This window comes from Xenopus tropicalis, chromosome 4 (genome assembly GCF_000004195.4).
Source record: "Xenopus tropicalis strain Nigerian chromosome 4, UCB_Xtro_10.0, whole genome shotgun sequence".
Lineage (NCBI taxonomy): Eukaryota > Metazoa > Chordata > Amphibia > Anura > Pipidae > Xenopus > Xenopus tropicalis.
In genome coordinates, this window is record NC_030680.2 from 139,786,712 (window position 1) to 139,798,723 (window position 12,012).

The 12,012-nt window shown below is 45.8% G+C and overlaps 1 protein-coding gene across 4 annotated transcripts in view; it reads left to right on the top strand.

Moving 5' to 3' along the window:
- Positions 1 to 11,520, top strand: part of pdzrn3 (PDZ domain containing ring finger 3) — a 158,097-nt gene extending 146,577 nt beyond the window's left edge. For 3 of the 4 annotated variants that reach the window (XM_002938384.4, XM_002938383.4, XM_004914147.4), the window contains 6 exons: positions 958 to 1,045; positions 5,772 to 5,870; positions 6,850 to 6,912; positions 7,004 to 7,105; positions 8,106 to 8,222; positions 9,664 to 11,520. In XM_002938384.4, coding sequence (XP_002938430.1) covers positions 958 to 1,045; positions 5,772 to 5,870; positions 6,850 to 6,912; positions 7,004 to 7,105; positions 8,106 to 8,222; positions 9,664 to 11,220 — 2,026 coding nt within the window. In that variant the 3' untranslated portion in view covers positions 11,221 to 11,520. The remainder of the gene's footprint in view (positions 1 to 957; positions 1,046 to 5,771; positions 5,871 to 6,849; positions 6,913 to 7,003; positions 7,106 to 8,105; positions 8,223 to 9,663) is intronic. The other variant, XM_004914146.3, reaches the window with a different exon arrangement.
- Positions 11,521 to 12,012: the final 492 nt, after the last annotated feature.

Below are 12,012 nucleotides of genomic sequence, written 5' to 3' on the forward strand. Positions count from 1 at the left end.
TCTCGTTCTTTGCCTTTTCTTCCTTTGTGCCCAAAGTGCTGCCCTGCCCTAGAGGGCACCCAAGTCTGTTTTGCCATGGGTTCTGTCACAACAAAATAATCACCCTGTGTAGGTGCCCATTATAAAATGGACTGGGTGAGTGGATAAGGTTTGGGTGGATCATAAGAGCAGTATTGGAATAATCAGGGCAGATTAGGGATGTGACATGTATATGGGGGCTATTTTTTTTTAATAGGGCTCCATTTTGCCTGTTGGCAGGGCCTACTACCCTGGGAGTCCAGCTGACTATTGCACTCATAAATAAGGCCCTGCTAATGTTATATGTGGCCCCATGATAACTAATGGTGGCCCTGCACAATATACAATATAAAAGTCACAATACAAGGTTGAGCCATTAGTTCAGATTCACTCTACATGGCAGCTCAGAAACCAGTGCATTCTACATCAGATTTTAACCATCAGCCATGTAGCATCAACTCTATAAACCTCATGTTATGCTTCGCGATTTTCAAGGACCCCTAAGCTTAGCTTCTCAACAGCTGCCCAAAGCTCCAGGGGGGCTTCTACCCCAGGCTGTAGTGCCCACAGGTTATCGGGGGAAGCAAAAAGACTTTCTTCATAACTAAAGCTGCCCATACATGGCGATGTTGCCAAGCGAGCGGATCTTCACCCGATATCCCCACCTACGGGTGGCCGATATCGGGTAACATGTAGGTGAATTTGATTGTTGGGCCCTGGGGCCAAACGATCGAATTCTAACGGCGGCAATAGGGCAGTTGGTTCGGGGACCGCATCAATGAGCCGATGCGGTCCCCGATCCGACTGAATTTTCTAACCTGCCCAATCGATATCTGGCCAATTTCAGGCCAGATATCGGTCGGCCAGGCCCATAGTTTCTGCCCCTACACGGGGGGCTTTAGAGAGAGGAATAAATGGAATATATTTGTTTTTTTCTAGGCATTCTCCAGCACATGACTATTTTGACCCCAACGATTTCATGGGAGGCCTGCACCCCGAAATGGATAGAGATGAACTCGAACTGGAGGTAACTGTCCTTTTTATCATTTATTTTCCTCCCAAGTCTCACTACTACTATAGGTACCTATCCTTATGTGCAGCTACTCATCTTCAAAGCCTTGCTATATATTGGGACCTCCATAGCCACCTACATTTAGCTACCAACCTTTAAGACAAATCGGGTTGTGAAATATCTGGAGTGAATATGCTTTATGGCCCTATAAATACTACGTTATTACAATTTACAGATCTAAACAAATGTACTCTTTCTATATTGGAGCAGTAACTACGTTGGGGATATACCTGTAGTGCATTATATAGAATTACATTGAGTCCGTGTGTGTATATTTACTACAAGGTGTGAGTAAAATCAGCAAGTACAATAGGACTGGGATTCTTTAGTGTTGGTAATGGCAATTTCTTTCCTTGTCAAAGACTAAGTGCTTCCATGGCCCAGAATGACACTGTAGGGCCCCTGGAGCAGATAAATGTCTAAATGACACTTTGTCTAGAGCTTGGCAGTTGCATGATGACTGGCTCGGTGCTGGCTGCACATAAATAACCCTGACAGTGATGTAGTGAGTGCCGGCAGGAGGTAACCTGTCCCCAGAAGCAGCTCATTATGGGATGGCTGTAGATTCAGAGGCAGTAAGGAAGGGCTTGCCCACACTGGCATCTTAGAGGCAAAAAGATCAGCATTTAATGTGGGTACCCACACATGATTGCACCAGCAGCCATTATAAGGGTATTACCCCAGTGTTAATTGGCTGGCTGAGTGCTCACTGGCTGGCTGAGTGTTCATTGGCTGGCTGAGTGTTCATTGGCTGGCTGAGTGTTTATTGGCCGGCTGAGTGTTCATTGGCCGGCTGAGTGCTCACTGGCCGGCTGAGTGTTCACTGGCCGGCTGAGTGTTCACTGGCCGGCTGAGTGCTCACTGGCCGGCTGAGTGTTCATTGGCTGGCTGAGTGTTCATTGGCTGGCTGAGTGTTTATTGGCCGGCTGAGTGTTCATTGGCCAGCTGAGTGCTCACTGGCCGGCTGAGTGTTCACTGGCCGGCTGAGTGTTCACTGGCCGGCTGAGTGTTCACTGGCCGGCTGAGCGTTCACTGGCCGGCTGAGCGTTCACTGGCCGGCTGAGCGTTCACTGGCCGGCTGAGCGTTCACTGGCCGGCTGAGCGTTCACTGGCCGGCTGAGCGTTCACTGGCCGGCTGAGCGTTCACTGGCCGGCTGAGCGTTCACTGGCCGGCTGAGCGTTCACTGGCCGGCTGAGCGTTCACTGGCCGGCTGAGCGTTCACTGGCCGGCTGAGCGTTCATTGGCCGGCTGAGCGTTCATTGGCCGGCTGAGCGTTTATTGCCGGCTGAGTGTTCATTGGCCGGCTGAGCGTTCATTGGCCGGCTGAGTGTATATTGCCGGCTGAGTGTTCATTGGCTGGCTGAGTGTTCATTGGCCGGCTGAGTGTTTATTGCCGGCTGAGTGTTCATTGGCCGGCTGAGTGCTCACTGGCCGGCTGAGTGTTCATTGGCTGGCTGAGGGACTGGGAACAGAATGCAACGTCTGAGCTGTAGGTACCAATACCCAAAATGTCATAAATGTAATGTGGGCACATGAGAACCATAATAAAATATGATTTTAAATATTTGGAGCCCTAACACTATTTCAGTACCTTATCCTATTTTTTCTATGCTCCACCTCTTTTTTTTTTCCATATTCATTTCTTCTCTCCCTTTCACCCAATCTTTCTTTCATACTCATCATTTTAATCATATATATATATGGTACGAAAAGGACAAACCATGTATTTAGAACAACATGAATATATATAGGTCAGGTTACACAGCTCCATACCACAATATGATAACAAACAGGTTATAGAATAAAGGGGAGAATCAGAGGGGCTTTTTTCTCCTACTTCCATATTTCCACATTGACCCACTCGTACTTTTGGGTGTATAAATTAAACTTTATATAGAAAAACAACCATTATCCTATACAATAGGCAAAGAAGGCCCTGCCCAAAAGAACAGTCTTTATGTCCATTATTCTGTTCTCTTTCTCCCCTCCTTCAACTCTCATTTATTCCCCCATCCTATTTCTCTACTATGTTTAATATTTTTAATCTCCATCTCATCTTTCTCCCCCCGTTAAGTTCTTCTCTTCCTCTTCACCCTCCATCTTTGCTTTCCCTTTTGCTCCCCCCTTATTACCTGTACCTTTACTATTACGTCCCTTCCTCCTTATCTCTTTTTCTGTTCTCCCCTTTTTCCTTACTTACCCCTTTCTCCTTCCATTTAAGGTCCCCCCCCTGCCATTGAGTGGCATTACTGGGATACAGATAGGGCCTGTATAGGCCAAGGGAGCCGTATGGTGACTGGGCAGCGGCAGGAGATTCGGGTCAAACTCACATTTATGTGACAGCTGTTCCACTGTCCTGCATTTGCCCAGTCCCCTCGTGGCTCCATGACAAAAAGGTCATTTTATGGCAAACGTATCCTTTTTAATGTCAGACCCCTGTTATTCCGTCATGGCAGAAAATGTGTTAACCCTTGAGTCCCCTGCTTACAGAATAAAAAACAATGAACAAACAGTGGGGCTGAGGCTGGAAGATGTCACATATAAACGCTTCTCCTGTTAGGGACATGAAGATCCCCATGACTTGGGTCAGTTTGCGGAGGGAAAGGCTGACATCTGGCCCTCTGAAAGGCCTGTGTCAATGGCGCTACCTTAATTGGCTGACAGCTACTCCTAAATGTATAGCGGCCGGGGCCCCGGGGACAACGCGGGACGTAACCCGCTCACTGGAACAGGCGACTTGCCCGATCCTTTCCAGCTGAACTGCTTGGCAGGTTTATTTGGCACATTCACACACGGTCCTGCTGTCAGTCATGATATCTGCCCTGGGAGCGGCTCTAAGGGCCCCAGAACTGCCACTGCGCTTCTACATTCTGACATCTCTGTCATTTACACAATTAACACTGTCCCTATTCCTGTTGGTTCATCACTTTGCCTTTAGTGACTCTTGTTATTTTTACCTTGTAGGAATGAGTGGCTGTTGTGGGAACAGTAAGGGGCATCTCTAGGGGCCTGGGGCAAACAAACTGTTAAGGGTGCATATTATTTATATAAAGTAGGACCCTTCTTCTGACCCCCACGCATGTCCCTTCAACTGTTGCAAAACTACTAATCCCAGGACCCCCAAACAGCCTTCAGCTGGCAGAAGGTGCCCTCTATCCTCTTGTGTCTTTGACTCTTAACTTATTGCAACTGTATTTATCTTGTATCTATCTGTATTTATTGTTATACTTTTAATTTATCTATTATTATCTTAATAACCCCCTGTTTGTATTAATGTATCTACTGTACAGCGCTGCGTACATAAGTAGCACTTTATAAATAAAGATATACATACATACATACATACATACATATATACTCTTATCCTTCTGCCACTATCAATGCCTGTAGTTGCCATCTTCCTTTCTCTCATCATTGTATCTTGCTGCCACTATCAGGCAGTACTGCTGCCATCATGCCCTACTGTCACCATCTTATCCTTCTGCTACTATCATGACCTGCAGTTGCCATCTTGCCCTACTATCACCATCATGTCCTGCAACCACTATCATACCCTACTATTGCCATCTTGCCCATCTGTCAGCATCTTACCTTACTGCCACTATCATGCTCTACTGTTGCTCTCTTGCCCTATGGTCGACATATTACCCTACTGCCACTATTATGGCTTCCTGTTGCCAACTGGCACCATCTTGTCCTGTATCAATGATGTCACTCTTTGATGTCACCAGTACTCCTTTAGTGCCCATTTTTCTAAAAGGTTTTGTGCCCCACTGCAAAATGAGATGACACCAAGGATCCAATCATAGGTAATTAGATTACTAGTGTATCTTGTCAGCTTAACTAATGATCTGCCAATTCTGCTGTCAGGTAAAACAGGTAGATCTGCCATTATTTAATCAATATGAGACACCAAAGCAGTTTTGGATTACGTTCTTGTTCTACATTTCTATCCCCGGATATAGGAATAAGCAGTAATTTGGGCTTGTAGCCTTAAACAAACGTAATTACTAAACTAGTATTCCACCCTAACAACAGGCACTAATGTATTCGCCCGGAGGCAGTAAAACCATGTAATGTGCTGGAAATTGCCTCTTCCCAGAGGGGCCGGCGATTCTGTTATTTATTCCTGAATTAATATTGGAAATATTTTATTAGTCTCGCCCCAGCAGGAGCAAAAGGAAGCGGCTGATTGTTTTCCCAGCCTTGATTTTATGAGAAACGCTCAGGATTTCTGTTCCTCGCAGATCAATAATAGGCCTTTTCTTTCTTTTTAATGGCTCCGTATTGACAAATAGACTCAGAAAGCGTCATTTATTGATCCGCAGATGTTTAATAGATAGGGGCGAGTAAGTTAACTGCCTCTCTCAGGCAAATGCAGTCGGCTGCCTTGTCGGAATGAGCCTTTGTGTACCCCAGGAATAACATTGCTTCATTATGTGTTAGGGTTAACTATAGCTTATATTTTAGTTATTTTGTAGTTTATTTTCCCTTTAGTTTTCTAAAAATATTCACTAAAATATGGGAGGGATTGATTATTTGATGTTATTTCTCTGTGTGTTACTATTTCCTGATTGGAGCTCCCATACTGCTTGCTCTGTCCATTGTTTGCCCAGTCCATCGCCAGTGACTAGATTGTCAGCTTTAACTGCTCTGCTAATGCTTTCTCTCCTTCCTCAGGAAATAGACCTTTACAGAATGAATAGCCAGGACAAGCTGGGCCTTACTGTGTGCTACCGGACGGATGATGAGGATGATACTGGAATTTACGTTAGTGAGGTAAGTGGCATCACCATCATGGCTGGAAGCAGAGGTCCAATGGGCCATGTGTATAAAGTGGCCTTGGTGATCATTATGACAGACATAAGCCATAGGCCAGATGATCATGACTGTAGGGTTGGCTCCTCTAGCTGGTTTAAAACAGTGGGAGGAGTCAGGTTTGTAGTACATGCTCATTGGCTATTCTAGATATTTTTGCAAATGTAGCACGTTGACTGTCATGACAGTATCCTAAACCATGTTATGGACAAAGTGGCCTAAATCTCATTTGCTTTCAATTTGAGATCTGGCCGATTTCAGGCCACATATCGGTCGGGCAAGCCCGTTGGTAGTGCCCATACACAGGCCGATTAGCTGCCGAATCAGTCTAAGGGACCCATATCGGCCTGTGTATGGGGACCTTTACGGGGCCTCAGCCTTGGCCAGTTCCCAGCAGTCCTTTTACTGGTCTAGCAAACTCCTATAACATTCAGCACTATTTACATGTAGTTGCTATAAGAGTTGCCCCTGGGTATGGGCCCTAGGCGGCCCAGTCCAACACTGCCATTAACAAAAAACAAAGAAAACTGACCCCTAGAATCAACGCCAGCTGTCCCCTAATTACCTCTATTTATTAACCCCATAAAAAGGGATATTCCCTATTGAAAATGATTTACTTTACCCCTAAAAAGAAATACTGTAATTCTCTGCACTTGCACCAGGGAATGAATTACTTGGTACTTATGGAATGACAAGTTGTGACCCTCCAGTTGCTACAGAGCTGCAGTAACATGTAATTAGTTTTAGTGTGATTGCCTCATAAGTGGGATGGACCTAAATTCCAAGATGGCAGCTTGTAGGGAATAGGGTTTGTATAAATAACTGCCCATACATACACCTTTTTTGTTACCCACTTCTCACTCTCTCCATTTTACTTTAATAGCTATTCTTACAATGTACAATGTTTAATTATAGAATTCATTTTTTTGCCTTATAACAGATTGATCCCAACAGTATTGCGGCCAAGGACGGGCGAATTCGAGAGGGAGATCGGATAATACAGGTACTGTCCTGCCTCATTCTACTAACCCTAAATATAACTGTTTCCAGCCACATAAGCCTTATATATTTTTATTTATGTGCTTGCCTTGCAGATTAATGGCATCGATGTGAATAACCATGAAGAAGCCGTAGCCCTCCTGACCAGCGAAGACACCAAAAATGTTTTCCTGTTGGTGGCCCGGCCGGAATTGCAGGTATTGTGCCAATATTACACAAGGCTACCCGACTGTATGTGGCCCTCCGTAGGATTGTTATGGCCTACACACTGCTCCATTGAATGACATTATCACTTTATTATCATCTGGTCCCTGAGCATTAAACATAGTGAATAGTTGGCTAACCGTATAGAAACAATTGGGCAGTGCTGCTCTATGATTTTCAATGATATCTGTGAAGTAATGGCATTCTGTCCCTCTGTCTCAGAGGGAAGCCTCACAGTCAATCAACTGGAATTCCATTGGGATTTCCATTGAAAAGAATGAAACACACTGTGCCTATAACAGACACTGGGGGGGGACAGATGGGCACTGCATAAAAGCATTCAACTGGGCATTGCTGAACAAGACCCATCTAGCACTGCTACTCCATAGGCCAAAGGTCTGGACCATTAAAATACAAGGTTACAAAAACTACAAGGTTGTTAGTATTACAGGGGCTGATCCTGAAGTAGGAAGATATTTGTATCTCCTGAAGGCAGCAGTAGATAGGCACATTCATCTAGATCGGTGATCCCCAACCAGTGGCTCGAGAGGAACATGTTGCTCCCCAACCCCTTGGATGTTGCTCCCAGTAGCCGAAAGTAGGCTTATTTTTGAATTCTTGGCTTGGAGACAAGTTTTGGTTGCATAAAAACCACAGTATAAAGCCAAACAGAGCCTTCTGTAGGCTTCCAGCCCACATAGGGGCTACCAAATAGCCAATTATAGCTCTTATTTGGAACCCTTGGAACTTTTTTAATGCTTCTGTTGCTTCCCAACACCTTTTCAATTTGATTGTGGCTCACACTAATAAAAGGTTGGGGATCCCTGATCTAGATCAATAAGAACCTGGATGGCAAATATTAGAGTTTAATCCATAGTCCATGGGAAGGTTGTGATGTCTCTGAATGGCCATTGCTGCAGTAGAGGGAAGCTGACTGTTCCATGATATCCCCTGGACAACATTGTGACGGTTCCCTTTGTCTCTTGCTCGCAGCTGGATGAAGGATGGATGGACGATGACAGAAATGATTTTCTCGATGATTTACACATGGATATGTTAGAGGAACAGCATCACCAGGCAATGCAATTTACTGCCAGCATGCTTCAGCAGGTAATGCCATTCCCCTGCTCCTCTGTCAGCATTGCTTGTCACTCCGGCCACTCACATTCCCAGCCTCTGCTAAATGGATTAAACAAACCCGCCATTATAATGACAGAGTAAGATTAGCCCAGCTCCGAGGGATCGGTCAGAGTTTGTACAGGAGAGACTCACTGGGGAGAAGGAAGATAAATTAAAATGTCCCATTATTCTCGGATATAGAGAACGATCACAACCGAAATCAGCCTGACAGATACATGAGTAATTACTTTGGTCAGTTCAACCAGCGCTGCCGTGGCAGGATAATCCCGGCTGGGTATAGGGTAGGGCATAGAGGGCATATGCTGTGGGACCAGTTCTGTTTGTACCATGAAGCAACCTTGCCTTAGGCGTCACTTTACCAGCAACAGCGAAAAGCCACCCCTGCTCTTGTAGTGCAGAGAATTCAATTGCCCCCCACAGTCTGCTCAGTGGAAGCAAGAATGGGAGGTCTAATGCAATTGGGAAGGATGTTACATTCACTAGGGAGGCCATGATTCTTATCATCAAGCACAGTCTTTCCTAATCTAATATTTAGCTAAGCAGTATTGTTATTCAGCACAGCGCTGCGGGATATGTTGGTGCTTTATAAATAAATGTTAATAATAATAATTATTAAAATCAGCCAAGTGATTAGCTTGGGACTACCCTGTGCTTTCCCTGTGTGCCCAAAATAGTGGCCCTGATGGTCAAAGAACGGCCCTGCAACTGTAATGTCTAAAAGTCTAAACCTTTCTGGGGGTTTTTTGGAATGTAAACAATTACATTTATATGTACATTTCTGGAATATTTACTGCTTAAGCAAAAATCCCTAATTGCCTGCCCTTAATAATCAACGGAGGTCATTTAGTGAGACGCCGAATGCAAGTGTGAGAGGACTAAGATGCTTGCTGGGGGTGCAAGGAAGGCTTGTCTTTGCCTTAGGGCCAGTAATAAGTACCCTTCGGAACCCCCTAACTTGTGTGCACAGGGCGGGGGGGGCGCCTACATACCATCGACTGCCGGCCCCTCATGAATAACTTGCAGACAAATGCAGGCATCACTCATGGGGTGAATGTAGGTCTGTGCGCAGACACCTTCCTTTACCTGTAGGGCTGGGTGCACGGTTCCCTACAGATAGCCATCAAGGAAGCCATTCATCTCAAATTGTCCCCTTACTGCTCCTTCAGACGTGACCCAATCCCCCAGCAGTCCAGGTAACTACAGCTCTTTTAATTCTGTCTGAATGAATAATGGCCACTAGAGCGGCGCTGCACACCACTAGACTGATATCACATAGAATTACAGTGATTGGGCTCAACTCTACTTGAGCAAATTTTGCCAACAGGCCAAGCCACCAAAATGTAGTTTCTTATGTATTGGGAGCCCAAAAACTGTTGTTCCAAATGTTTATTTTTATCTTTTTTTCCAACAGAAAAAACTTGAGGAAGATGGAGGAACAACTGATACCGCAACGCTACTATCTAATCATCTTGAGAAGGACAGTGGAGTTGGCCGCACTGACGAGAGCACTCGGAATGATGAAAGTTCAGAGCAGGAGAATCTTGCCGACGACCATACGACTTCTTCTAACACTCTGGGAAGCCATAAGAAGCTCATGTACAGCCAGGATACCCTGGGCAGTGGCGACATGCAGTTCAGCAACGAGTCTTTCATATCGGCCGACTGCACTGATGCTGATTTTCTGGGCATCCCTATGGATGAGTGCGAGAGGTTCCGTGAGCTTTTAGAACTGAAATGCCAAGTGCAGAGCTCCAACCAGCGCAGCCGCTATTACCAGAACAGTACAATGGAGACCAACAGGAGCGACCAAGAAAGCGTGGACCGGGAGTTAGAGATGCTGAATGAAGAGCTGCACAGCATTGAGCTCGAATGTTTGAACATTGTCCGTGCCCACAAAATGCAGCAGCTTAAAGACCAATACAGAGAGAGTTGGATGTTGCACAACAGCGGTTTCCGCAATTACAACACAAGCATCGACTTGCGCCGACACGAGCTGTCGGACATCACAGAACTGCCAGAGAAGTCGGACAAGGATAGCTCAAGTGCCTATAACACTGGGGAAAGCTGCCGGAGCACCCCATTAACTTTAGAAATATCCCCTGACAACTCGTTGCGTAGGGTGGCAGATGTCATCAACTGCCCAAACGCTGAAGGTGCAGCTGGCAGTGCCCCGTGCAGTGCTCCCCAGAAGAACCTGCAAACCCACGGAGACAGTCGCGAATCCAGTCCTGCCAGGTACCATCTCCCTCTCAAGGATACAGATCCCAGCAAACAAGCGGAGAACAAGGAAAGAAAGACCAGCGACGCTGGTAAAAGTCAAACTTCTCAGGACAAGCTGTCTGGCAGTTATGCCCCACCATATCGCCACTCTCCATACAAGCACGCTCACATACCCGCCCATGCCCAGCACTATCAGAGTTACATGCAGCTCATCCAGCAAAAATCCGCCGTGGAATATGCACAGAGTCAGATGAGTTTGGTCAGTATGTGCAAGGACCTCTCCAACTCAATAGAACCCCGGATGGAATGGAAGGTGAAGGTGCGCAGCGATGGCACTCGATACATCACCAAGCGCCCAGTCAGGGATAAACTGTTAAAAGAACGTGCCATAAAGATAAAGGAAGAGAGGAGCGGAATGACCACGGACGACGACGCCATCAGCGAAATGAAAATGGGACGTTACTGGAGCAAGGAGGAACGGAAACAGCATGTCCGCCGAGCCAACGAGCAGAAGAGGAGACGGGAATACATGATGCAGAGCAGGTTGGATTGTTTGAAGGAAAAGCAAAGCACGGAAGACAACAAAGAGGTCAGCATTATTGACCTCAGCCACAAAAAGATGATGAAGAAGAGAAACAAAAAGATTTTCGACAACTGGATGACAATCCAAGAACTCTTGACTCACGGCACCAAGTCGCCCGAAGGGACTCGAGTCTACAACTCCCTCCTGTCAGTGACGACAGTATAACTTCACAGATCGGATATTTCTGTAAATAGCAAAACTACCGCTGAGGTAGAATTCCCCGCCTCGTTCAATGTGGCAAGGTTTTTTGTTTTTTCTTTTTTTGTAAATATAAGGTAATTACCATCACTGTGTTAATAGTTTGTCTTTTATAAAATGTTTATCATTCTACATCTAATGGGTGCCAAAACGCTCTACTTACCCTCGGCGCTACCGGGCGGGGAAGAGACTTATTGCCGTGCAACACGTTGGGGTGCAGTGGAGACTTATTCAGTGCTGTCTGTAGGGGCGGGAAGGCAGTAGTAACGAACCAATCAGACCACATAAAATGTCAATCCACTCATTACAAGGGGCTACAGTTCATATTATATATCAAGACAGTCCAAAAATAATTGGACCCTGGAACTGATGAAGGGTATAGTGGCACATTCCAACTGCTGGCCAAATGCTAAAATAGCAACGATACCCTGTATATTTCCTGTTATGCCATGATACATCCTGTTGTGACATTATACTTCCTGTTATGACACCTCACTTCCTGTTGTGCTAAAGAGCACTATTCCACTTCTCACAGCCAGCAGCTCAATTCTTTAAAACACAAAAGCCCTGTATCTGCCCCGCTTCTTTTTTGGGGTTCACTTGGCACAGCCCTCCTGCTCCATATTCTGCCCTTCTTTGCACTGTCCTGCCTCAGGGGGCAGATTACTTCATGTTCAGGCACACAAGTTCCCTGCAGTTCAGGTGCTGTGCTTTAGGAACAGGGCCGCCATCAGGGGGGGCACAGGGGGGACAGTTGTC